This window comes from Sorex araneus, chromosome 1 (genome assembly GCF_027595985.1).
Source record: "Sorex araneus isolate mSorAra2 chromosome 1, mSorAra2.pri, whole genome shotgun sequence".
Classification (NCBI taxonomy): domain Eukaryota; kingdom Metazoa; phylum Chordata; class Mammalia; order Eulipotyphla; family Soricidae; genus Sorex; species Sorex araneus.
The window spans coordinates 203,499,228-203,524,836 of NC_073302.1; the positions used below are offsets into that span (position 1 = coordinate 203,499,228).

The 25,609-nt window shown below is 43.2% G+C and overlaps 1 protein-coding gene across 4 annotated transcripts in view; it reads left to right on the top strand.

The window, feature by feature from the left end:
* Window positions 1-25,609, top strand: part of CACNB4 (calcium voltage-gated channel auxiliary subunit beta 4) — a 320,764-nt gene that overhangs the window by 224,072 nt on the left and 71,083 nt on the right. For all 4 annotated transcript variants that reach the window (XM_055143080.1, XM_004619372.3, XM_004619373.2 and 1 more), the window contains 2 exons: window positions 22,861-22,980; window positions 24,206-24,328. In XM_055143080.1, coding sequence (XP_054999055.1) covers window positions 22,861-22,980; window positions 24,206-24,328 — 243 coding nt within the window. The remainder of the gene's footprint in view (window positions 1-22,860; window positions 22,981-24,205; window positions 24,329-25,609) is intronic.

Sequence of the window (25,609 nt, forward strand, 5' to 3'; positions counted from 1 at the left end):
CTTGTTGATAGAGTTAATATAATTTTAAAGCAAACTGAAAACGCAGGTGCTCCTGTAGAAGCAAGGTAGTTAAATCAATTTTTTTCACCTTCTTTATCACTGTTAGCCAGCTCTGAATCTAGGGCCTGACACACATTACACAGTCACAGAAGTGTACGTACATCTTATGGATATCTAAAATGTCAACATTTTATTTTTTCAATTGACTTGTGATGTATTGTTCTATAAAATTACGGAATACCAAGGGTTGGCTCCAGATCTTGCTGTGTGTCATTGTCATCATCCCCTTTGACAAGTTTCCAGTACCTCCACCACCCGAAGGTCCCGGTCCTCATTCCTCACATCCTCCTCTCTCTTCTCTGGTAACCACCATCATTTGCAGTGAGTCTGGGAGTTTGTTTTGTTGATTCTTGCAGTTTTGCATTAGTAATTCACATTCCACAGCTGAGTGAAACCAGCTCATGATTGTCTTTCACTTCCTGCTGGTTGACCAACGGTCACCTCAGGTTCTGTACGTTGCGTCCCCAAGGCGCACAATTCCATCTTCTTTAGCAGCAGAGTAGTTTGCTCTTGAGTATATCTATGTTCCACAGCTTCTCTGTCCTGTCACATGTTGTTGGGCATTTAAGTTGATTCTATGCTTTGGCAATTGTAAGAGTTTATTGTAAGGGTTTGTTTGGGGTGCTGGGAATGAAACCTAGGCCCCCGGATGTGCATGTCAAAATTTTTGTATTGAGCTCTTTGAAATATGTGTATCTGGTTTCTCTGACTTTGCTTTCTCTAGAGCCATTGTATTATTGGTCTCTTGCCTCATTCTGGACAGATCTTCCAAATGCCCCCTTTGTGGAAGCTCCTCCTTGGAGGCTGCTCAGCCATACGCACCCCTCAGGCTGTACACACCTCCCCAGATATCCCAGCTCTGCTCTGCCTTTGTTCTACTCAGCAGTTTGTTTTCAAGGATTCTCCAACCATGAACCTCTCAAGCTTTCCCTAGCCAAGCTAGAAGGTAAGGCACCGTCTGCCTGCCTTTTGCTGAAAGGCGCTTACACTTTTCATGTCACACAGCCCTTTACAGGCACTTCCAGGGCTGGGGTGTGGTTCGGGGGTAAAATCAAACACTTTGTGCCTCAGAGGCTCTGAGTTTAATGCCTGGCACTGCAACCGCCCCCACCCTACATCCCATCACACACACACACACACACACACACACACACACATACACAAAGATATGCTTCAAGCTAGCCTTCTGCACACAGCCGCCTTGAGCTGGCCACCTCAGACCAACCTCTGCCTTCTTGCAGCTCCAATAGCCACAATTCTTGACTAGTTTCTTGTTTTGTTTTGGTAGCCTTGAGTGAATTGGGGATAGTAGTCTCAAGTAACCAGAGTTGCTTCCTATTTGTTCACATAAGGGAGATTTCCAGGGTAATTTTGCTTCTGAAATGGATCGAGCAAGTTTGGTAACCTCTGCCCTAAAGCATTTGATTCTTGCTCACCTCATTTTCTTAAGCTTTACGTCTCTCTTCATTTTTTAGAGACAGTTTGAAGCAGTCCATTGAGGATGCACATTTGCTCACCTGGGTGGAGTTCTTTGCTGTGTTATATCCGTGCATAAACTTCATAGCAGTTCTCCAGGTTGAGTTAATAAGCTCCCTTTCTGGGAAGAAAACTGAGCAGAGAAAGATCAAGTGTCTTGTCCAAAAGCAGTAGCTAGTAGGTGGCAGCCTTCTTATTCCAGGCCAGACAGTCTGGTCCCAAAAGCCCAGCTCCGAAGTGCTTATTCTCCACCAGCTCCCAGATGAGTAATCACTTTCCCACTGTGCGTTTCTTTGTGAGGAGTAAAGGTGATCAGAGCCAACTAAACTGTTGTCTCCTTCTCAGGCTCATGGTAATCTGCCACTTAATCTCAGCTTTTATCATTATTATTTTGGTTTGACGACCATACCTGCTGGTGCTCAGGGCTTACTCCTGACTCCATGCCTTGGGGTCAGTCCTGCTGGTGTGTGGGAGACCACACGTGCTGCTGGGAGTTGATCTTGGATCTGCCATGTTCAGTTTTTGTTGTCACTGGTGCTGCTGTTTGTTGTTGTTGTTGATGATGATGATGTTTCATCTTTGAGTGTTTTGGGGGCTGTGTGTGTGTGTGTGTGTGTGTGTGTGTGTGTGTGTGTGTGTGTGTGTGTTGACCAAAACAGTGAGAGTGAAAAAGTATAGATTTGTTCTCTGGCCACTTTGGGTTTGTTTTTGTTTTGTTTTGTTTTGGTTTTTTTGTCTTTTTTTGGGGTCACACCAGGCAATGCTCAAGAGTTACTCCTGGCTCTGCACTCAGGAATTACTCCTGGCAGTGCCCGGGGGACCATAAGGAATGCCGGGAATCAAACCCGGGCCAGCCATGTGGAAGGCAAATACCCTACCCGCTGTACTGTCACTTCAGCTCCTGATATTTTTGTTTTGTTTGCTCTCTGACCACTTTGGAATATTAACCAGCTTATGGACTCAAGCAAAGGGGAGGGAAAATAATGCACATTTGATAGTTCTTTCCTCAGCAATAACTGATTGTGTATATTTTAATGTTAGCCTAAATGAATGCTGTATCACTAAATAAATACTAGAAGTCCACATTCCTGACAGCAGGAAGATACCTAAGAACAGATCTTAGAGGAATCTTAGAGATCATTCAAGATACTCCCTTGCCTGGAATGCAAGACTTGGATTCACCAGCCAACGGCTGATTAACAGAAAGAGCACAGCTTGATTTGTCCCTTCCGCCTCGGGAAAGAGCTTTGGAGAGAGGTCAAAACAATGGACAATGTACTGGAGATAACCTAACATCTTTAGTAATTGTTATTTGATTTAAATGAAGAGAGAGAAAGACAGAGAGATAGAGACAGAGACAGAGAGACAGAGAGAGAAGAGAGAGACAGAGAGAAAGGACGATTGATTCCATTTCGTGAACTGCTCCTTTTTCAGTGCCCCAGAGCAGGCCAGAGTATCAGCAAGAGCCTTAGTATTCTCAGGCCAGAGTGCACACACCTCACCTTGGGCACGTCATTGGTGTCTCTGGGACTTGTTACTGCAGTGTGGAATGAAGTCTCAAAGTTCTTAGACTGACTAAATAGATGCCAGTGAAGTTGTTTTACTTTGGTTCAAGACTTATTTCCTAGTTCCAAAGGTTAAACCAAGAGAACAGTTTAAGACTCTACAGGCCTTTGCTGATGAACTTGCTTTAGGAGAACACGGGATTATTAGATAAGAACCAATAGCCCTTGGGGCTGCAGAGCTAGTGCAAAGAGTAAGGTGCTTGCCTTGTAAGCAGCCAAACTGGGTTTGATCCCTGGCACCATATATGGTTCCCCCAAACCCCACCAGAAGTAATTTCCAAACACAGATTCAGGAGTAAGCCCTGAGCACTGCCGGGTGTGGCCCAAAAAGCAAACATAAAAGAACCCACCACCCTCTGCCCCCCACCCCTCGCTGCTCGCTTGTCCCCAGCTCCTCCACTTCTGTGCTCACTGCAGGCAGGGCCGCATGCAGGGAAGGACGTGGCTGTGCCACTTTCCTCTGCACGTGGACTGGTCTTGGGGGCTGCAGTCTGTGTAACTGCTGTGAGGCCCAGAGATAAGGCTGTGAGGGATGGATGAACCTGAGGGTCAAACCTGGAGCCAGTAAACTGCAGGAAGTTTCCTCTTCGTGGAATGGCATCCATGTGGGCATCACAGGACAGTCACCATGCGTCCTTCAACTGTGTCCCAAACTTTAAATCACATCTTGTATTTTATTTTAATGTAAGACACCCTCAGGAGACAGAGACTGAAGAGAAAACTTGATGCTAACTCAACTCCACTGGGCCTCCGTGGTCTCCATGGGGCACTTCTATTCACGAGGCCACTGTTGAAGAGAGTGCTTATTTCTAGCTGTGGGCTAAGTGCTCAATAAATGATACTGACTATTATTGTTATTTTGTTTTATTTTTTTGCTTTTTGGGTCACACCCAGCGATGCACAGGAATTACTATGCATCCAGAGCCTCCTGGCTCTGCACTCAGGAATTACTCCTGGCGGCACTGGGGGACCATATGGGATGCCGGAGATCGAACCTGGGTTGGCCACGTGCAAGGCAAATGCTCTGTCTGCTGTACTATGGCTCCACCCCCTTGTTATTTTTAAATTTTATTTTATGCACCATGATTTTCTTTTTTTTAAATTTTTTTTTAAAATTTATTTATTTTTAATTAGTGAATCACCGTGAGGGTACAGTTACAAATTTATACACTTTTGTGCTTATGCTTCCCTCATACAAAGTTTGGGAGCCCATCCCTTCACCAGTGCCCATTCTCCACCACCAGTAAACCCAGCCTCCCTCCCACCCTCCCCAATTCCATCTCCCCCCACCCCACCCTGCCACTGTGGCAGGGCATTCCCTTCTGTTCTCTCTCTCTAATTAGCTGTTGTGGTTTGCAATAAAGGTGTTGAGTGGCCACTGTGCTCAGTCTCTAGCCCTCATTCAGCCCACAACTCCCTTCCCCCACATGGCCTTCGACTACATTATAGTTGGTGATCGCTTCTCTGAGTTGCCCTTTCCCCAGAATGTGAGGCCAGCCTCCAAGCCATGGAGTCAACCTCCTGGTACTTATTTCTACAGTTCTTGGGTGTTAGTCTCCCACTCTGTTATTCTATATTCCACAGATGAGTGCAATCTTTCTACGTCTGTCTCTCTCTTTCTGACTCATTTCACTTAGCATGAAACTTTTCATGCCGATCCACTTAAATACAAAATTCATGACCTCCTTTTTTCTAACAGCTGCATAGTATTCCATTGTATAGATGTACCAAAGTATCTTCAGCCAGTCATCCATTCTAGGGCATTCGGGTTTTTTCCAGATTCTGGCTATTGCAAACAGTGCTGCGATGAACATACATGTGCAGATGTCGTTTCGATTATACTTTTTTTGCCTCTCTGGGATATATTCCCAGCAGTGGTATTGCTGGGTCAAATGGGAGCTCAACCTCTAATTTTTTGAGAGTACGACTCTTAAAAAAAAACCATATTGTTTTCCAGAAGGGCTGAACCAGTCGGCATTCCCACCAGCAGTGTAGAAGGGTCCCTTTCTCCCCACATCCTCTCCAACAGCGGTTGCTTTTGTTCTTTTGGATGTGTGCTAGTCTCTGTGGTGTGAGGTGGTATCTCGTGGTTGTTTTGATCTGCATCTCTCTGATGATTAGTGATGTAGGGCACTTTTTCATGTGCCTTTTGGCCATTCGTATTTCTTCCTTGGTAAAGTTTCTGTTAATTTCTTCGCCCCATTTTTTGATGGGGTTGGATGTTTTCTTCTTGTAGAGTTCAACCAGTGCTTTATATACCATTGATATCAACCCCTTATCTGATGGGTATTGGGTAAATATCCTTTCCCATTCTGTGGATAGTCTTTGTATTCTGGTCACTGTATCTTTTACAGTATGCACCATGATTTTCAAAACTGTTGCAACATACTCGGACTCTGCTTCCTTCCACCATTGTTCCAGGGTCATTTCCCAGCCCCCAGCCTACTCCCCACTCCCTGTGATATGCTTCCTACTGATGACTAGTTCTCTGTTTGAGCGATTGTTATCCCTACTGTGTTTCTTTTCTTTTGTTTTTCTTCCGGGGCAGGATTGTGTTGATGGCTGCTCAGGGCTCACTCCTTTTTCTTTACTGAGAAATCTTTCCTGGCAGGGGACAATAGAAGGTGTAGGAGTGGAACCCAGGTGGAAGGCAAAAGTCCAACCTGCTGTACTATCTTCCTGGCCTCATCACTGACTATATTTCTTTATATCCCACATATAAGGAACAACATTCTGTGTTTATCCCTAACTTCACTCTGCATGATACTCTCCAGTTCCATTCACAGTGGCAAATTCTATGATTTTGTTTATTCTTACAGCCTCGTAGTAATTTTTTTTTGCTTTTTTTTTTTTTTGGTGGAGGGGCATCACACCTGGGGTTACTCAGGGGTCAATCCTGGCTCAGCACTTAAGAATCACTCCTGGTGGTGTTCAGGGGACCATATGGGATGCTGAGGATCGAACCAGAGTCGGCTGTGTATAAGGCAAACACCCTACCTGCTGAATTATTGCTCCAGCCCACAGCCTAGTAGTAGTCAGTTGTATTTGTATAGCATAGTTTGGATGCAGGAGCAGTGCCGGTGGATCTGGGTCCATCCCAGAATCCCCAGGTTCTTTAGAATTTTCAAGAATGATTTGAGTAAGAAAGGTGCTCAGACCCAGAGACAAATAAAACAGAAAAGTACATTGGAAAGTAGAAGAGAAAGAAACTCCCCAGCCAGGGAGGAACTTAGTATAGAACTAAATTAAAAATAAAGGCTTTGTTGTGTGTAGGTCCTTTTAAATGAAAATTGGGTTGTTTTCATTTCTTATCAGTTGGCAAGAATTTTAGAGAAAATTCAGTGACCCTATAGAGTGGTCTGTCTGGTGTGGTCTTTTAAGTTAGCTATGTAACCATTTGCCTTGCAAGTATTGCCCATTATCTCTTAGTCTTCATGAGTCTAACTTCTGAGGCAGAATTTATGTTTTTGGAAAATTAGTAACTTCTCTTCCTCACTGCTGGTAGGGGAAACTGAGGCTTCCTCTTATAGTTGTTTTTATCCAGTTATCACATTTTGGACACTGGGGTTGTTTCCAGGTCTTGGCTACTGTGAATAGTGCTGTGGTGAACATAAGAATCAAATGTCTTTCCTATATAGATTTTGAGCCCTTGGGGTAAACCCAAACAGTAGATTTGCTGGGTTGCCTGGAAGCTCACGTCAGTTTTTTTGTGAAGTGTCCATATTGTTTTTTAAAAATGCTAGACCAGCAACATTCCTACACTGACTCTGGTTGGTTTTGTACTTTGTGGTGTGTGCCAGTCTCGTTGGTATGAGGTGATATCTCATTGTTGTTTTAGTTTGCATTTACTTTTGACAAGTGTTACAGAACATATTTTTATATACCTGCTGATCATCAGTATGTCTTCTCAGAAGAAGTTTCTGTTCATCTCTTTCCCCAGTTTTTTAATGGGATTGGTTGTTTTTTCTTATAAAGTTCTACCTGTACTTTATGCATCTTGGATGTTAACCCTTGACCAGGTGATTGATGTGCAAATGTATTCCCCAGGTCTGTGGGATATCTTTTTATGCTAGCTATCATATCTTTTGCAGTGGATAAATTTCTTAGTTTGATATAATTCCATTTTTTTAACCTTTTCTTTTGTTTTCTTGGCCACTGGCACTGATTAATACCTCTAGCAGTTAGGCAAGGAAAAGATATTAAAGGTATGCAGAGCAGAAAAGAGGAGACCAAAGTCTCACTACTTGCAGATGACATGATAATATACTTAACAAATCTTAAAGACTCCACAAAGATCTCCTAGAAACAATAGACTTGTACAGTAAAGTTGAAGCTTACAAAACCAACCTTTAGAAATCCATGGTTTTTCTATATACAGATAAACAGAAGAGAGAAATTTTAAAAACCAATCCAATTCACAATTGTGCCTCAGAAAATAAAATACCTGCAAATCAGCTTAACAAAATAGATAAAATACATATACAAAGAAAACTATAAATCACTACTAAAGAAATAAGAGCTGGGCCAGTGCAGTATAGCCAGTAGGGGACTTGTCTTGCATGAAACCAACATGGACTCAATCCCCAGCATCCCATGTGGTCTGAGAGTTCTGCCAGAAGTGATAACTGAGTGCAGAGCCAGGAGTAAGCCCTGAGCACACCAGATTAGATGGGAATGTAACATAGAAGCCAACTAAGTGCCACTAACAAAAACATTAACACAGAAGGCTTAACTAGTAACAGCAACTTAGTAAAGCCTCAAACAAAGACAATGTCCCCATGGTGAAAAACATCAATTTTCACAAATTTTCTTTTACTGAAGTAGTTTTTGATCATTCCATTGGCCATTTAGTGGTAACAGGCAATATAAAATAAATTATCGTGGGCCAGCTATGGGGGCAGGTTTTAGGGGTGGTAGGAAAATGGAGAAAATGGTGGAAGGAAGGTTACAGTGGTGGTGGGATTGGAGTTGGAGCATTGAATGCCTGTAACAAATCATAATGAACAACTTTGTAAACCACAGTGTTTAAATAAAGTGTGTGTGTGGGGGGGAAATAAATGGAAAAATAAAAATAATTAAAAGAAAAGAAAAGGATTCTAGATCTTATTGTCACACCTAACTCCATTGATTATACTGAGGAAAATTAAATAGGTAGCACTGCAGCATTGTAGCACTATTGTCCCATTGTTCATAGATTTGCTCGAGTGGGCACCAGTAACGTCTCCATTGTGAGACTTGTTGTTACTGTTTTTGGATTGAATACACCACAGGTAGCTTGCCAGGCTCTGCTGTGTGGGTGGGATACTCTCGGTAGCTTCTCAGGCTCTCCGAGAGGAATGGAGTAATCGAACCTGGGTCGGCCACGTGCAGGCAAACGCCCTACCCACTGTGCTATTGCTTCAGCCCCTAAGCCTTACTTTTTAAAAACATGTATTCTATGGAAGATATTTAGGTTCTTTTACAGTGTTTGCTATTTTAGCATATAAATGTTTACATATAAGTCATGTAGAGGTATGTTTCTAGGGTAAATATTCTCAAGTAGAAAGTCTTAAGTAAAATTTATACCTACTTAAATTTTTATTGCTTTATTAAAAATTTGTCTAATATTTTTGCTTCCAAAAATGTGCCAACTTAATGGGGCTGGGAACTAAGTCTAGGGTCACACGCATGCAAGGGAAGCACTCCACTGATGTGTCACATCCCTGGTCCCTCTGATTGTGTTTTGGGGAGAGGAGTGGTTATGGGCTATGCCTGAAGGTGCTCAGGGATTGTTCTGCCCAAGTTCCAGATCCCAAATTGTGGAAAGACCAAGTCCACACACAATAATTCAAAAGCAAAGGAACTTTATTACTAGCCTGAGCCATTGCTAGCTTGAGCTAGGGTCCAAGGCTCATCCAGTGCAGTGGAGTCTTGACAAGGACCCAGACTCCAAATCACAAGCAGTTTATATAGGGTTCAAAGTTAAGGAGCAATTTATATTCTGGTCTATTTTTAGCATTGACCCTATTACAATGGTGGTCAGCAATCAGTTAATAGTTAGCAATAGTTTCTAAGGAGGGTACAGTGATCCCTCATGACCAGCCTGACCCAACTGCCCAATTCCATATCTTGGCAAATTGCTCAACTGGGAGTTTACCAGAAACTGCAGGTCGTGCTTTGGGGAAACAGAAACTGAGGCCTAGCAGAGACTTAATGTTAGCTGCAGCCTGTCATGGCATCAGTTTCGCCCTCACAGGATCACTCCTGGTGGTGCTCTGAGAACCACATGCAGTGCCAGGGATCAAAGCAGGGTCTGTCACTGGCAAAACAAGCATCTCACCCCTTGTACCATCATAACCACCTTGGTTTCTTACCTCTGTGTGTGAATGTCAGTTTTACTCCTCACTAGTAATATGTATAATCAATGTTTTGATCTAATGGGTAAACTTTCATCATATGTTAATTTGCATTTCTTTGCTGAAGAAAGAGCCTAGACCCCTTTTCATTTATTCATTTTCTGTTTCTTGGTTTGATTGTTTTCAGATAACAACCCTCTGCCCCCCCCCACCCCATCATCCGTGCTGGAGGGTTACTCCAGCCTCAGTGTTTGGGAAATTGCTACCGGAGGCCAGTGCACCAGGGGCCCTGCATGCGAATGTACATCCAGTCCGTGAAGCATCCTTCCCAGAAGCTTCTTAATTCTTTACCAAGCACTGTGGGAAATGAGCAAGGTTACTTTTTCTTGCTAACTTAGTCAATTTATAGACTTTTATGAAATTTTTGTTGTTGTTGTGAGGAAGCTTACAATTTTGTGCATATCAAGAAGTTGATTCAGTATAGTAGAGTCATCACTATTAACTGTTTTCAGAACTTTCATCTTTCATGCAGAAAGTCTGTACCATGAAACTCTATTCTCCCTCCCTCTGCCCCTAGTAACCTCATTTCTCACTCTGTAAGTCAAATCTTACCAGATTTATCCTTTTGTATCTGACTTCTTCATTTAGCACAAAAATTTCAAGGTTTTCTCAGGTTTCAGCCAGTGGTAGAACATTGTTTGCTGAAATGATTTTGCTGAAAATCTGAAATGTTTCATGTGTGTCTGTGACCCAAACATTTCTACATTCATCTTTCCTTGGGGACTTGGGTGGTTTCTACTTCTGAGTTGTGAATTCTGCTCCCGGGTTAATATTGCATTCATTAGTGTTCATTTGTCTGTTTGACTCCTAGATCTCTTTGAGTATCAAGAACATTTCAACCCAGATCTCTTCCCTGACTGTTCTCTTTGATCATTTGCATTTTGACTGTTGTCTTCCCTCATTCCCCACCGTCCCACCACCACAAACACTCAAACGATTTTCTCATCTTCCTTTTCCTTTGTTGTTGCAAAGTCCAGAGGTTACACATTTGTGGCACCAAGGATCACCAGGGCAGTGCTGCTGGGAAAGCAATTGACAAGCCCGTCGGGAGGAGCGTGGGAATAAGTTCAAGTCCTCACCCTACAACACAGGCATCTGTCTACCACTAGTATACAAGGCAAGGGCCTTTATCCCTGTACTGTTCCTCATGTGCCAACATTTCATGCAATAAAATTGATGAATGTTTTCTTTTCCTGGCTTCTGAATTCTTAGCTTGCTGTTTTAAAACAATGGCCATAGTTCCTGCTAGTACTGGTATGTGTGTCTACATAGGTATCCATCATCATCATCATCATCATCATCATCATCCCGTTGATCGTCAAATTTCTCAAGCAGTCTCAGTAACGTCTCCATTTGTCCTAGCCCTGAGATTTTAGCAGCCTCTCTTTACTCGTCCTTTCCAATGGTGCCACATTGGAGGCTCTTTCAGGGTCAGGGGAATAGGTATCCATGAGATACCTATGTGTATATGCAAATACAGGTGAGTATGTGTATAATTTTTTATTTAAAGCCTTATCTGAAATTTTTAATTGTGGGGCTGGAGCGATAGCACAGTGGGTAGGGCTTTTGCCTTGCACGCAGCCAACCCAGGTTCAATTCCCAGCATCCCATGTGGTCCCCTGAGCACCGCCAGAGGTAACTCCTGAGTGCAGAGCCAGGAGGAGTAACCCCTGTGCATCGCTGGTGTGACCCAAAAAGCAAAATATATATATATATATATATTTTTTTTATTGTGTGCACTTTTTTTTGGTTCTGTGTCGGGGTTCTTCCTGTTGATTCTTCTCCCAGTAGTTTGCTCCCGACAGTTTGGTACTCAGGCCCAGATATCCTGATGGTGTAGGAACCACAGGGTCACCCCTGGACAGTAGAGGATTGAAGGAGTACTATGCAGTGTCTGGGATTGAATTTAGGCTCTCACCCATGCAAGTCAGATACAGGCTTGTCACTTGAGCTATTTTTCCATCCCCTGCAATTCATAATAGAATAATAATAATAACGAATCACAAATCACGAAATCCTGTTAATCGTCGATTTCTCGACTGGGCTCAGTAACCTCTCCATTCGTCCTTTCCCTGAGATCTTAGAAGTCTCTCTTGACTTGGCCCTCCCATGTGGGCAGGAAACTCTCAGAAGCTTGCCAGTTTCTCCCAGAGGGAGAAGTAGGCTACAAGATATCACTTCTGGGAGCTTGCTTTTAAGTCTCTGGGTGCTAACTGTTGATGGAATTACACACACCTGGGTTCCTCTGCCGGTACCTTCATGCGTGAGGCCTGTCCGATCATGTGGAGAGGGGCCTCGAGCATGGCTGTAGCTAGGTTCCGGTGGTCTTCAGCCGCCGGGAGCTCTGCTCAGGGTGGGGAGGGAAGGTGGAGCCCATCCCCTCCGAGGGGCCCCTTGGGAAGACAGCCAGGCGTGTGGGCAAGAGACTCTCTGAATAGAATAATAACAATAAATTAGGTAAATAAAAATGGATCTGCCCTTTCCCCCAATTTCTCCAACCTTGTTTAAGGTGTGACCAATCCCTCTCTATTTAAAATGTTCCCTGCGTCATATATTGATTTCTGGTATATAGGAATATATTTATGAATTTTGTTATCTCATTAAGCCATGCCAGTGGCAAACATTTATAATTTCTATCATTCTATGCTTTAACATCTGTTACTGAGGCAAATTATCTTTCATTCTTTTTCTTTTAGTTTTTTTTTCCTGAGAAACTCTTGAATGTTCATTTTTCCAAAATAACATTCCTATTGTTTAGTCTACTGAGTTTTGGTTTGTTTTGCTTTTGTTTCCAACATGATTTCCAGCCACACCTCAAGAGCAGGAAATGTGCGTTCCCTTGGGGTGAAGCCTGGGCATTCCTGGGCACTCTCTGGTGCCAGAGTTGCACTCCCCCTCGCCCCCCTCACTCCTGAGTACAGAATGTTGAGCTCCAGAGAGCCGCAGAGCTTCGTGCTCAGAGCTCAGAGGGCACAAAGCTGACGACACCTGATCTCCGCCTGAAGTGAAGGAGATGCTTCACTCTGGCTTCCATTAGCTCTGAGCTCAGCTGTCTCTGGGGCTGCACTTCTTTCCTGATAGCACATTTGGATTCTCTTAGCTGTCAACACATATTCCTCTCTATGGGAAACTTTGAGTAAAAAAATATCTCCAAAGAATTAAGGATAGTATTTCCTCAGTTTCTTAGTTACAAAAACAACATAAGAGGTTCAAGTTCTTTCCCTGCTCTGTTCTCTTTTAAATAGGCCAATCCATTCTACTGTTTTATGTGGAAGAAAAAACTTTTCTTTCTTTCTTTCTTTCTTTCTTTCTTTCTTTCTTTCTTTCTTTCTTTCTTTCTTTCTTTCTTTCTTTCTTTCTTTCTTTCTTTCTTTCTTTCTTTCTTTCTTTTTCTTTCTTCTTTTATCCTTTCTCTTTCTATTTTCTTTCTCTTTCTCTTTTTCCCTCCCATTCTCCCTCCCTCTCTCCCTCCCTCCCTCCCTCCTTCCCACCTACCCTTCCTTCCTTCCTTCCTTCCTTCCTTCCTTCCTTCCTTCCTTCCTTCCTTCCTTCCTTCCTTCCTTCCTTCCTTCCTTCCTTCCTCCCTCCCTCCCTCCCTCCCTCCCTCCCTCCCTCCCTTCCTTCCTTCCTTCCTTCCTTCCTTCCTTCCTTCCTTCCTTCCTTCCTTCCTTCCTTCCTTCCTTCCTTCCTTCCTTCCATCCTTCCATCCTTCCTTCCTCCCTTCCTTCCTCCCTTTCTTTTTTTAACAATTCGAATACTTGCCTCAAGATAATTTTAGGAGCCATACAGTGATCATATACTGGGATCATATCTCTAATATGACTCTAAAGAAACTAGAGAGAAAGGATGTGGCATAGTAGCAGAACACATGCATGCTTTGCATTAGTGAGGTTCTGGGTTCAAATTCTGGCACTGCCAAAACCAAAAGCACTGCAGTGTTTGGTGAGTGACTTCTTAACTTCTCTGAAACTGTGAAAAGGAAGCGCTCCTTAATCGTTTTTCAGAAGGAACATAGGCCACAGTTATAAGAAGCTCTCAGGTGCCTCATCAGAATGCAGCTCTGAGTCCACCCACAGCACATTCAGGATTTCCTGTGGAAGACTCTCACTTCCTTTGAACATCTCCCACTGAAACTAGATCAGTGCAGATTGTGCTCCCTCCCTTGAACTCTTACTCATACCTACACTGGGATCAGCCCCGGGTAGTGGCCCAGGCGTTGCTTTGTGTTCTACAGGTTGTGCAGAAGCTCTGTCTCAGTTTTGTCCACACAGCTGATTCTGGCACAGCGGCTCCTGGTTCTCTGCTGTTACCCAGTGGCTATGACTAGCTGAGCCGATTGGTGGAAGTCGGAGGCTCTCTCATCAGCCTGTCACTTTTGCTTTCCCAGGGAAGGAGCACCACACTTCCATCCTCCTCAGAAACGGTTCTTTCTTGAATGCAACATTGAGTATGATTTTTTATAAAAACCTTTCATCTTACAGAAGGGTTTTGATTTATTGCTAATTGCGCTCATTGGCTTCGCAGCACTTCTTGAATGCTTGTACAGTATAATGTACTGATTATCAAAGCAATTCTTCAAGAGTAGAATTCTTGTAGTCTGTCTTCTGTTCCCCACCCCGCCCCCATGCATTAGGCCACTCCACATGAAATTGCAAGACCTAAAGCACTTCTTTTCAGTTGAATCTGCCTTCCTGGTACCACCCCGCCACTGGGGTTGACATGCAAATCTACTCTTAGTTCTCCTCTCCTCTTCTCCACAGTCCATAGATGATCTTGAGGGCAGCTTGCCTCTCCACCTCCATTTCTTCCCCTTTCATATTTGTGAGGGCAATTGAAGTTCTTCCATTATTGTATCTTCAAGAATGGGTCTCCTTGGGACTGACAGTGGGAGAAATTGAAAGAAATACCTATCTGAAATTAGGGAAATTTACAAACTAGTCAACAAACTGGAAGGGTAAGGTTGGCTATGCCTTCTAAATGAATATTGCTTCCTTCTAGATAAATTATTTAAATAATTATAATAAAGACTACTAATTGGGATTTTCTAGCAACTTAATTGGACAAGCCTGTAATTTGTTTTTAACATTATATTTATATACTACTATAATTTACCCATGAACATAATTTAATTATAATAATCTATAAATAATGTAAGTATCATATCACTTAAGAATGATCTCTCTCATATTCGGGACATAAAGGAAGCTAATAGTGGAATAATGAATACCCAGAGGCAATGGAAGCAAAGAACATGAGAACTGGTGTTTGGTAGGGAACATGCCATTTGAGGGGGTTGGGGGAAGGCACAGGGAGGGGACAGTGTCTATGGTGAAGGAAAGCTTTTAACCCAAGGGAATGAAGTGATGCCAAAAGTTGGTAAAATGTTATATATGAAACCCTATCAGTAACAGTGCTGTAAATGACACTGCAAACATATAATTTCTTTTAAGTGCCTCTCATAAAAGTGGATGGGAAGCAGATGTCAGAGGGGCATTGGTGGAGGGAAGTGGGCACTGGTGAAGGGATTGGTGTTGAAGTATTGTATGCCTCAAACACAATCATGACTAACTTTATAGCTTCACAGTGACTACATGTAAAATTTTTTTAAATGTTTAAAAAGTACTTTTGTGGATTGGAGAGATGGTACCTAAGAAAAGACATTTGCCTTGTATGTGGCCAGCACTGGTTCAATCAATGCCCAGCACTATGTATGGTTCACTGAGCACTGCCAGGGATCATTGTTGCATACCGAGCCAGGAGTAGTCTATGAGCACCACAAGGTGTGACCACAAGCCCACCCCCACCCCAACACACACACATACACACACATACACACCCTAGAATCCTCTACCAGTACCTAAAGAACTGAGTAAAACTTCTATCATTAAAGAGTGATAGCAAAAAGTAAAATCCACAATTCAAATCTATATAATCTAAAACAATTCACAGTTCAAATCTGTATAACCTAGAGACATAATATAGACTTGGAAATGGCAAACATCATTCAGAAAACACTGCAAATTTACTTTTCCTGTTCTCAGATAGCCATTTTTATCTACTTCTGTCATTTCAAATGAGTGGCATTTTGGTGTATTATCATTGTTAAAATATTGTAATATGTTGTCTTGTTTTACTGAAAGCATTCAAAATGTTTGGCTTGGTTAGTAGCATTTTAAAACGTTATTTTATTTTCTCATATTTGTTTAGGTAAATTGATTTACAATGCTGTTTATGGTAGTGTTTTTGGCATATTAATGTTCCAACAAGATAGTCCCTCCACCAGTGTCCCAGGTCCCCTCCCATTCCAACCCCTCGCCACACACCTTGGCAGATTCGGTTCTCTAGACCTCTTCTGGAGAGGAATGAATGTTTGACTTTTTTTTCTTTCTGGGTCACACCTGGCGATGCCCAGGGGTTACTCCTAGTGCTGCACTACTCCTGAAGGTGCTTGGGGACCATATGGGATGCTGGGGATTGAACATGGGTCGATCACACGCAAGGCAAAGTACACATGCATGGTATGATCTGCCTGCTGTACTATCACTCAGACCCTGTTTGATGTTTTAATGTAAGTTGTTGAACCAGAATCAGGGGAGGAAATTTTTATTAAAATATTCGTCCTTACCTCTTCCCAGCCCTCCACACATTGAGCTCTGTGATGTTCCTTCCATTGGGTGAGTCTTGGATGCTCAGTCAGCCCAGGCCACTCAGGGAAGAGGGGCACCTTAAAAACTGCTGGTTCCCCAAGCTCAGGAAGAGTCATACCTGGGCACAGAGCTAGTAGTAACCCTGAGCACTGCCAGGCATGGCGCCAAATCAAAAAACAAAAGAAATCAAAACACTGGGTTTACACCATTTAACATTCACTTGCTGACTGAAAAGATAGTTGCAGTATCTGCAATTGCATAGATCAATAGGATAGCCACTATGTACATGATATTTAACACTTAGTTTAACTTAGGGTAGTTTTTGATTTGTTTTCTGTGGGGACCACACTCAGCAGTGCTCAGGAGCTCCCCTAGGGCAGTGCTCAAGGGTCAATCTCTGCAATGTTCAGGGGGCTATGAGGTGTTAGGGATTAAACCCAGACCTCTCATCTGCAAAGAATGTACTCAGCCCATTGGACCATCTCTCTGATCCTAACTTAATTTAAAATAAAAATTTTTAAATAAAGCAATGTGCCTGGAGAGGTAGTGAAGGAGATCAGGTACTTGCCTTGCATGCGACTCACCCCAGGTCTAATTCCTGACATCTACAGATGGTCCCCTAAGCACCGCCAGGGGTCACCCTAAGTTAAATAAAATATTTGTAAACTCTCCCTTCACTTGCTATAATTTAATGGCAGATTTAAATATTTAAATTGTTTCTAAAAAGAGGAATATTTATCTTTTCCAATTTTGGGAGGACTAGGTAATTAACTAGCTGTCTGGTTCTAGAGGTGAGAATGGGGAATGATGGCAGATGGCCACAAGCTTCCTGTGGAGGTGGTAGGTGTGCCCTAATATTAGATGGTGCTGAAAATTGTGTTTTATAAATCTGTTTTAAAATCATTACATTGTAGGACAGGTGAGATAATACAGCAGGTCGGGCAACCTGGATACAATCTCCAGAACCACATATTGTTCCCTGAGCATCACCAATATGATCCCTGAGCACAGAGCCAGGAATGTCAGCACTGCCTGGTGTGGTTGAAAACAAAAAATTCAAGCCATTAAATTATACATTTAGAATGTATGATTTTACGTGTGTGTGTGTAACAAGATAAATATTCTAAAACTCTATGATAGCCCAAAATGTGCTGAAGTCTGCCAGAAACTTAACGAGTCAAAGATTAATTGCTAACATTTCCTGAATTCCACCCCCCGCCCCCCGTGGTGAAATACATGCTGGTCCATCTCAAATAAAACCCCAGGAGAATTCACAAGGGTATCTATTATTCTCCTTTCACATGGGAAGAAATGGAGACTTGGAAAAACCCATGTCACTTGTAACAAGAACTGGCAACGGTTCCATGGCGCAGACATCATGCTCCCTCCCTGGGAATGAGGAGAAGCCCTCCTGCTGCCCAGGTTACTCGGCCCTCAGGACCAGGAGAGCTGACTTTCTAATCTATCACCAGTGTTTCATGTTTTGTAATCAATAAGACTCCTGAAAGGTGTGAATTTGGATTATTTTTTATCAATATTGAATAAGGGCAGGGGGTCTGAACCTTTTGTGAATGGAAAGAAAAGTATTTCCATCTTCTCAAAAATGTATTCTTTTATGCCTTATATTGTAGATATGTGCATATATTTATTATATGTGCATGCATTTTTGTTGTTTGTCGTGTTGTTTCTGCCTCCCTTCATTTTAGCTAGCACATTAGCACTGGAGCCTTGAAGACAAGACTTGCACTTGCACTTGGGCTGGAGAGAGAGTTCAGTGGGTAGAGCACTTGCCTTGCATGCTGCACACCCAGGTTCATTCCCCAGCATCCCATATGGTCCCCTGAGCACCACCAAGAGTAATTCTTGAGCACAGAGCTAAGAGTAAACCTTGAGCATGCCAGCTGTGGCTCCAGCCCAAAATTACATACACACACACACACACACACACACACACACACATATATATATATACATATATATATATATTTAAACGACTTGCACTGTGTCTGCTGAGTTTCTGAGAGACGAAACACTGTTGTGTTTCTTGGACATGGTTAACAACTCAGTATTGTACCACACCATAAGGAGGCTAACTCCCTCTGTCAAAACTGTGAAATCCAATTCCGATAGATAGAGCTCCAGTTTGGAGTTTTGATCAATATGAATAACATTTGCATCTTCAGTTCTGTCTTCCAAGCACCCACATAGTTTCCTTCTTGTCATTTCCAATTCTGCATCATAAATATTTAACCAGGTTTGTGGCTCTTCCACCCATCTTTCAACCCCCAGGCCTCCTGTCTTGCCAGGCCTGCTAGAGCTCCCCATCTTTCTCTAGTCTGGCCCAAGCCATCCCCTCTCACCCCTCCCTCATTTCTTAGTTCAATTCTTTGTGCCTTTGTAAATAACTTAGGTCCTTTCCTTTTTTTGTTCTTTTCTTCCCCTTGTAATACTGCTATACTCTCTTTCAACCAGTGGAAACAAAACAAAATAAAAAGAATGAAAAGAAACCAAAAAAGACTTCTGTGCCAAGTCAGCAGAATCTCTCCATCGGCCAGATCTGAGCTCTGATGTCAGAGCTCAGCTTTCCCTGCTGTGATTTCTATTAACAAAGAAATGCTGAAAAAAAATTTTTTCACATGCCAAGGGCAATGCTTTTCTAAAATTTTATGATGAAATAACACTGTAATTAAAAAATAGATATCATAGTGCTTTATTTTATCCTCTAGCAATGTTCTGACAAATAGGGCAGTAAGCAAGACCTTCTTCTTTACACACTTGGCCAATAGTGGAGCTTATTGAGTAATTTTGAAATTCTTATAATCTTGTTCACATTTCAAAATAAAGTTCATTTGCAGGAGTTCTTGAGTCACTTCTTGTGTTCTCAGAGATTGGATCCTCGGTTTGAAAAAGTCATTAAGGTGGTTTCAGGAAATTAGCTATCTCCTCATGTCAACAATCATTTGTATATTTTAGCTCTCTGACTCCCAGCTTCAGCGCTAAGCCTGCTTTCCTGTGGATTGTAGTCCCTAGTCTTCTCCCCCTTATGTTCTCAAAACAAGGCCAGTACCTCCTTCTTAACTTCCTGCATCATAATTACCTTATCGTCCAAACATCTTTATAGAACCTTAAAATAGTCTACTCCTCACATGTCCCAATTCGGCAAAACATCCTCTGAATGAACTCAAAACAATTATCACAGAGATTTTTGTTGTTGTTGTTGGCTAATTTTTTTTATCTTACTAATTGAGCATCATTATTTTCATATATATATATTTTAGAAACATTGTTTTCTTTCTCTCCATCAGGACTGTTTGCAGGTACACTTAAAGTTGGACAGTATGTTCTGAAAGAACACTTACTTTTTTGAGGGGGACAGGGATGTTAGGCCACACTCAATTATGCTCAGAGTTTACTCCTGGCTCTGTGCTTAGGGATCACTCCTGGTAGGACCCAAGGGATCATATGGGGTATCAGGGATTGAACCAAGGATGGATGCATGCAAGGCAAGTACCATACCTGCTGTACTATTACTCCAGCATGAGAACTTTTCCTTGAAGATTGGTGGTATTGGGGGACTCCCCCGCAGTGCTCTCTCTCTCTGGTGATAGAATCTGTGATGTCTCTTAACCGTTTGAGCAATTTCACTGTCTCTGATAATTTGTATAAGGATTTCAAATTAGGTGTTTATTTACTTACTTGGTTTTTGGGATCACACCCAGGTGTGGAAGGGCTTACTCCTGGCTCTGTATTCAGGGTTTATTCATGGCACTATTGAGGGGACCATATGTGATGCTAGGGATTGAACCCTGATCAGTTGTATGGCAAGGCCAATGCCTAAACCTCTGTACTATCTCTCTGGCCCAAGATAGTTCTTTTAAAGACAATGAAGACTCCTATTAAAAAAAAACACTTGTATTCGTCCATTTTGTAAATGTGCACAGAGTAATTTGGTTATAATTTTCTTTATCAAATGCATTTTCTGGGCCAGAGCTATAATATAGCAGGTGTAATATAGCTATAATATAGCACTTGCCTTGCACATGGTCAACTAGAGTTTGCTCTCCAGCACCACATACGGTTCCCTGAGCCCTGCCATGAGTGATCCCTGAATGCAGAACCTGGAGTAAGTCCTAAGCACTGTTGGTGATGGTCTAAAACCAAAGAAAATGCATTTTCGTCATAAAGAAACTTTAGACATTGCAGTACTCAAATGTACAGTGTTTTTTACATAGTGTGTGTAATAAGATAAACATACACATCTGAAGATGAACTGTTATGCAGGTATAGAAAACATGAGTTGAAAATAATTTGGAATCTACTTATTTGTCTTGTTGGCAGGAGGAGGGAGCCAGAGGCCAGTAAGTAGTCATTCACGTCCTTGGCTTCTAGTGCCAACATTTCTACAGATTAAAGAAAAACCAGAGTCCTGTGCCACCTGTTTTTTCTTTAATCTCTATAGAAATTTCAGCACTAGAAATCAAGGATGGTTCGAAACCTGCCTCAAGTGTTGGAGGAAAAGGCCGTTGGGATAGAGAAGGGATCACTATGACAATGATAACTGGAAATGATCACTCTGGATAAGAACTGTGTGCTGAAAACAGGCAAAAGAACAAACATGATAACCTCTTAGTATCTATATTGCAAACCATAATGCCCAAAAGGGGGGGGGGAGAGAGAGAGAGAGAGAGAGAGAGAGAAGGAAAGTGCCTGCCATAGAGTCTGGCTGGGGGTGGGAGGGTTGTGCTGGGAGGAAGATTGGATACACTGGAGTTGGGAAATGTGCACTGGTGGAGGGATGGGTATTGGAACATTGTATGATTGAAACTCAACCCTGAACAGTTCTGCAACTCTGTATCTCAATTCAATTAAAAAATTTGTTTAAAAAAAAGATGAAGAACCGGTGACCAGGAGAGAGTCTATGGTTAGGCCAATGCCTGACCCTGCTTTAGTCACCAGTGACACTTGTTCCCACAAGCATTGCCAAGATGGCCCTCGTCGTCCTTAGTATCACCAGGCTCAAGAAGAAACGCGTCCTTGGGCCCTTGCATTACACTCATGGCTCAGTTAGCTAAGCATTTTGGGGACTGGCCCCAGTTGTTGTTAGTTATGGGGACCACTATCCAGTGGGATTTGGGATTCGGGAGTGTCATCCAGTGCTGGGGATCAAACTTAAGGCCTCATATGTGTAATGTATGTATTGTCTAAATTACATTCCCACAAGCTCTGGAATATTAGTATTCTCTCTGTCTGTCTCTGTCTCTGTCTCTGTCTCTGTCTCTCTCTCTCTCTCTCTCTCTCTCTCTCTCTCTCTCTCTCTGTCTCTCTCTTTGCAGTTCCAGGAAAATTTTTTTAAATGGTGGAATTCTCTACTGGGAGATGCCATTGCACTGACAGGCTGAAAATGCCCAGATAGGGTATCCACAAGCAAACCCTCATATTTCTAACTTTAGAAAAGTTTCCAAAAGTCCCAACAGCCATGCATGAGTGTGATTTTCTCATGGATAGCTTCCCAGTGATACGGATAGGTCTCTGCTTTTCCAGACCCATGTGTGAATATGAAACTAACACAACACAGTAGTGTAATCATGACCTCTGCCACATAAGTGTCATAGAGTATGCAAAGAGCAACTCTAAAGGTGATGCTCCCTTAGAAATCAGAAGGCAGAGCAATTAGTGGGGAGGAGATTGGTTTGGTTTGGAGCTCGAGGCAGTTGTCTTTATAACTAGCTGTTCTGCCTTTTATCTCTCCTGTGACATGAACACCAGGTGACGCTGGTGGCCCCACTCCCTTAGCCATGCTTGTCATGGTGTGTTTGGTGTCGTTCAGATAGCCCTCCTGAGTGGGCTTCAATTGGAGTTAACCTTATTGTCAGCCTGCTATTCGTGACTTGGTGAAGGGAGACCCAGGATGACTAATGCAGCGCAATAAACTGTGTTGGATTTTTTTAAATTAAAAATATTTTTAATTGAATCACAGTGAGATACCGACCATTACAAGATTGTTCATGATTGAGTTTCAGTTATATAAAGTTACAACACCAGTCCCTTCATCAGTGTACATTTCTTGCCACCAATGTCCCCAGTTTTCCTCCCGCCCTACCCCCCACCCCTCACCCCTGCCTGCCTCTGTAGCAGGCACTTTTATTCTTTTTCTTTCTTTCACTCTTTCTCTCTCTCTCTCTCTGAACTATGTGAACTATGCTTTAATAGTGAAAGAATTGAAACATGTGGTCTCTGGAACCAGAAAATCTCTTTACTGATACCAGACTTTATTTTATCGTGTTAAAACCTTAGACAAATCAGTCATTTGTAACTCAAGATACAGGTTGGATTTTGCTGTGCCTTTCTTTCCTTAAGCTGTAAACCTTAAGAGAGAGCATGGGATGAAACTTTCGTTCCACAAACGAATAAGAGCTTAATATAAAGATAGCACCTAATGGGAAGAAAGAGGGATGGATGCTGCAGAATTCTCATTGCAGTTTACTTCCTAGCACTTAATCTAGTCAAAATATTTTCCTTCACAACATTGCTACTTTCCAGATTACTCAGATGTGTAACTCTATCGAGGTCTAAATTTATATCTGCAATGAAGCACAGAGCGTACACACTGGGGTCTATGCAAATGAAAAGAATGAGCTCCAGGATCCCGTTTGGCATGTGACCACCAGAGAAGCTGCGTGGCACGGCCTCTCAGCTTGCCTGGGTTTTCCTTTCCAGGGTTCCGCAGATTCCTACACGAGCAGGCCATCTGACTCCGATGTCTCTTTGGAAGAGGATCGGGAAGCTATTCGGCAGGAGAGAGAGCAGCAGGCGGCTATCCAGCTTGAGAGAGCAAAGGTGACGTTCTTCCCCCTTTGGTTCCAAAGTGGCAGGTTACTCAGCAGGTTTCAGCTGCTCCTCCCCACCTCCCGTTTCTCACCAACCTTTTCCGACCATCCTGATAAGAGACCAGATGACCAGGCTCCTCCATTCATGAACCCCTGACTGTCATGTTCTCAGGTGGCCTTTGGAGACCCTGAGCTTTCACCCTTGCATGTGATGGTCAATGAATTATTGGCCGACGTGGCAGTTGTGGCCACTGTGGAGCATGCCCCGCCCTGAGCTGGCAGAGAAGGTTCCAGCTGGCTCCACCTGTTGTCATGGGGTTTTTCCCTGCCACCGGCCTTTGTTCCTCACCACATGCTCACCCGGTTGTTCTGTGCATCCCCTGCCTTGCCTGCTCTTCCCTCTTACTTCCTGTGTCCTCCCTCAAGGTCAGAGACAGGCTGAGTACTCTGAGCAATGATTAGAATTTCAGCAGAGACAAGCTGCAGGAAATATCGCCAGACCCTCAGATAAGCCAAAGGAGTGGCCGCATAGGGATCTCTGTCTCCCCCCCACACACACAGGAGGCAGTCAAGAGCCCTTTGCCTTCATGTATGTGCTCTGTGTGTGTGTATGCCTAAGAGTGATGCCATGATCTCCTTCAGTTATTGTCAGTCTATCAATTTTATTGTCAATCTATCAATTTTATAAACTTCCCATTCTTTTATTTACACCCAGCACACATTGTGTGTTGGGGGTGGGTTGAGTGAAGGAGGTGTCTATTGTCATCTAAAGTAAGTTTTACAACTAGATAACATGCAACCTTTCTCCCTATCCATTCCCAGTATGTTAGGGCACAGGTTTGGGGATGTTGGGTAAGCCCCAGAGCAGAGGGTTTGGCTGCCCTTACCACGGATTCTCATGGCTGCCTGGGAAATGGGAAACCCATTTGAGACCCCCTTTGGAAAGTGAATTCACCTTCTGCCTGGTCTTTCAACTGTCTTGTCCATTTTGATATGGAAAGTTCTCCTGTCTGGCTCCTTGTCTCTCTCTTTTCTTTTTTTTTTGGATCACACCCAGCGATGCTCAGGAGTTACTCCTGGCTCTGCACTCAGGAATTACTCCAGGTGGTGCTCGGGGGGGCATATGGGATGCCGGGGATCAAACCCGGGCTGGCTGCGTGCAAGGCAAATGCCCTACCTGCTGTGCTATCGCTCTGGCCCCTCCTTGTCTCCTTATTTCATGGTTCTGTCCCTAGTCCAAACCTGTCGCATTTGCTGTGAAGACAAACGTGAGCTACTGTGGCGCCTTGGACGAGGATGTGCCTGTTCCAAGCACGGCCATCTCCTTCGATGCCAAGGACTTCCTGCACATTAAAGAGGTAGGTAGAGGGCACTCTGCATCCCTTAGCCTGCCACCAGGCCAAGGCTGGCAATCAGCCGTGAGCCAATGAAATTCAGGGAGAGGAACATTAACGAGCTGCCAGGGTGTTACCTCATTTCATTTGCTGGCCCTTCCAAATGCATTTCTCAGCAGAATTTAGAAAGCTGAGCTCATTGCTTTTATAGTCACACACATGGTCACCACTGGATGGATTTAGGACAGACCTGTGGTCCTCTGGTCACCTTTTAATCACCTTGTGTAATTGTAGAGCTATGAGCTAAGGATCCAATTTAGGAAAACGTGAGTTTGGGAGCATGATGCCTGCCTATCACGTTATAGACATCAGTGACAATCTTGAGGACCTGGCCCTAAGGCCAATCCTTGAGTATAATAATAAGATGAAAAGAAGTAGTCATAGAACTTGGAGAAACAGAAAGTTTAAGGGATTGAGTGCTACATAGACAAGTATTTTGAGGAGTGGTATCTCAGAAGGAGGAATCAACACATCAGAAGCGTTCATTACTCTGTCTACTTCATGCCATACATGGGGTGCTGGGAGGATCTGAGATGAAGACTCCATGTTCTCCCACCCTCAGCAGCCCTGAATCCAGTGGGAAAGACTAATAAATTGAGTTTTACAGAGGGGATGATTTTTCTTTCTTTTTTTAATATTATTTATTTATTTTTCTTTTTGGGTCACACCCGGCAATGCACAAGAGTTACCCCTGGCTCTGCACTCAGGAATTACCCCTGGTGGTGCTCAGGGGACCATATGGGATGTTGGGAATTGAACCCAGGTCGGCCACATGCAAGGCAAATGCCCTACCCGCTGTACTATCGCTCCAGCCCCAGAGGAGATGATTTTTCCGATGGTACAATTGAATGGGTGTTGTGGGAGCCCCAAGAAAGAGCAGGAGGAACCACCTGGCTAAAGAGAGGGAGAAGAAAGCATTTGAAAGTGGTGAATCCCGAGAGTGGAGCCTCGAGTGGGTCAGAGTCTCGGGGGACAGGGCCTTGGGTGGGCAGGACCTCAGGTTTAGAGGGGTCCCTATCCTGTGGCTTGCAGAGCAGCATGTACAAACTGGTACAGAGGCAAAGTCCAGACAAAAAAGTACCACTTTGACACTAACTAAATGCCTGAACTTTATTCCTAGGTCGCCAGCCACTAAAAGGTGAATAATTTCATTTTTTAAAAAAAATTGTGTTAATTTTTGTGGTGCTGGGGCTCAGACTCATGGCCTCATAGATGTAAGGCAAGTGGATCTGCCATGCAGCACCA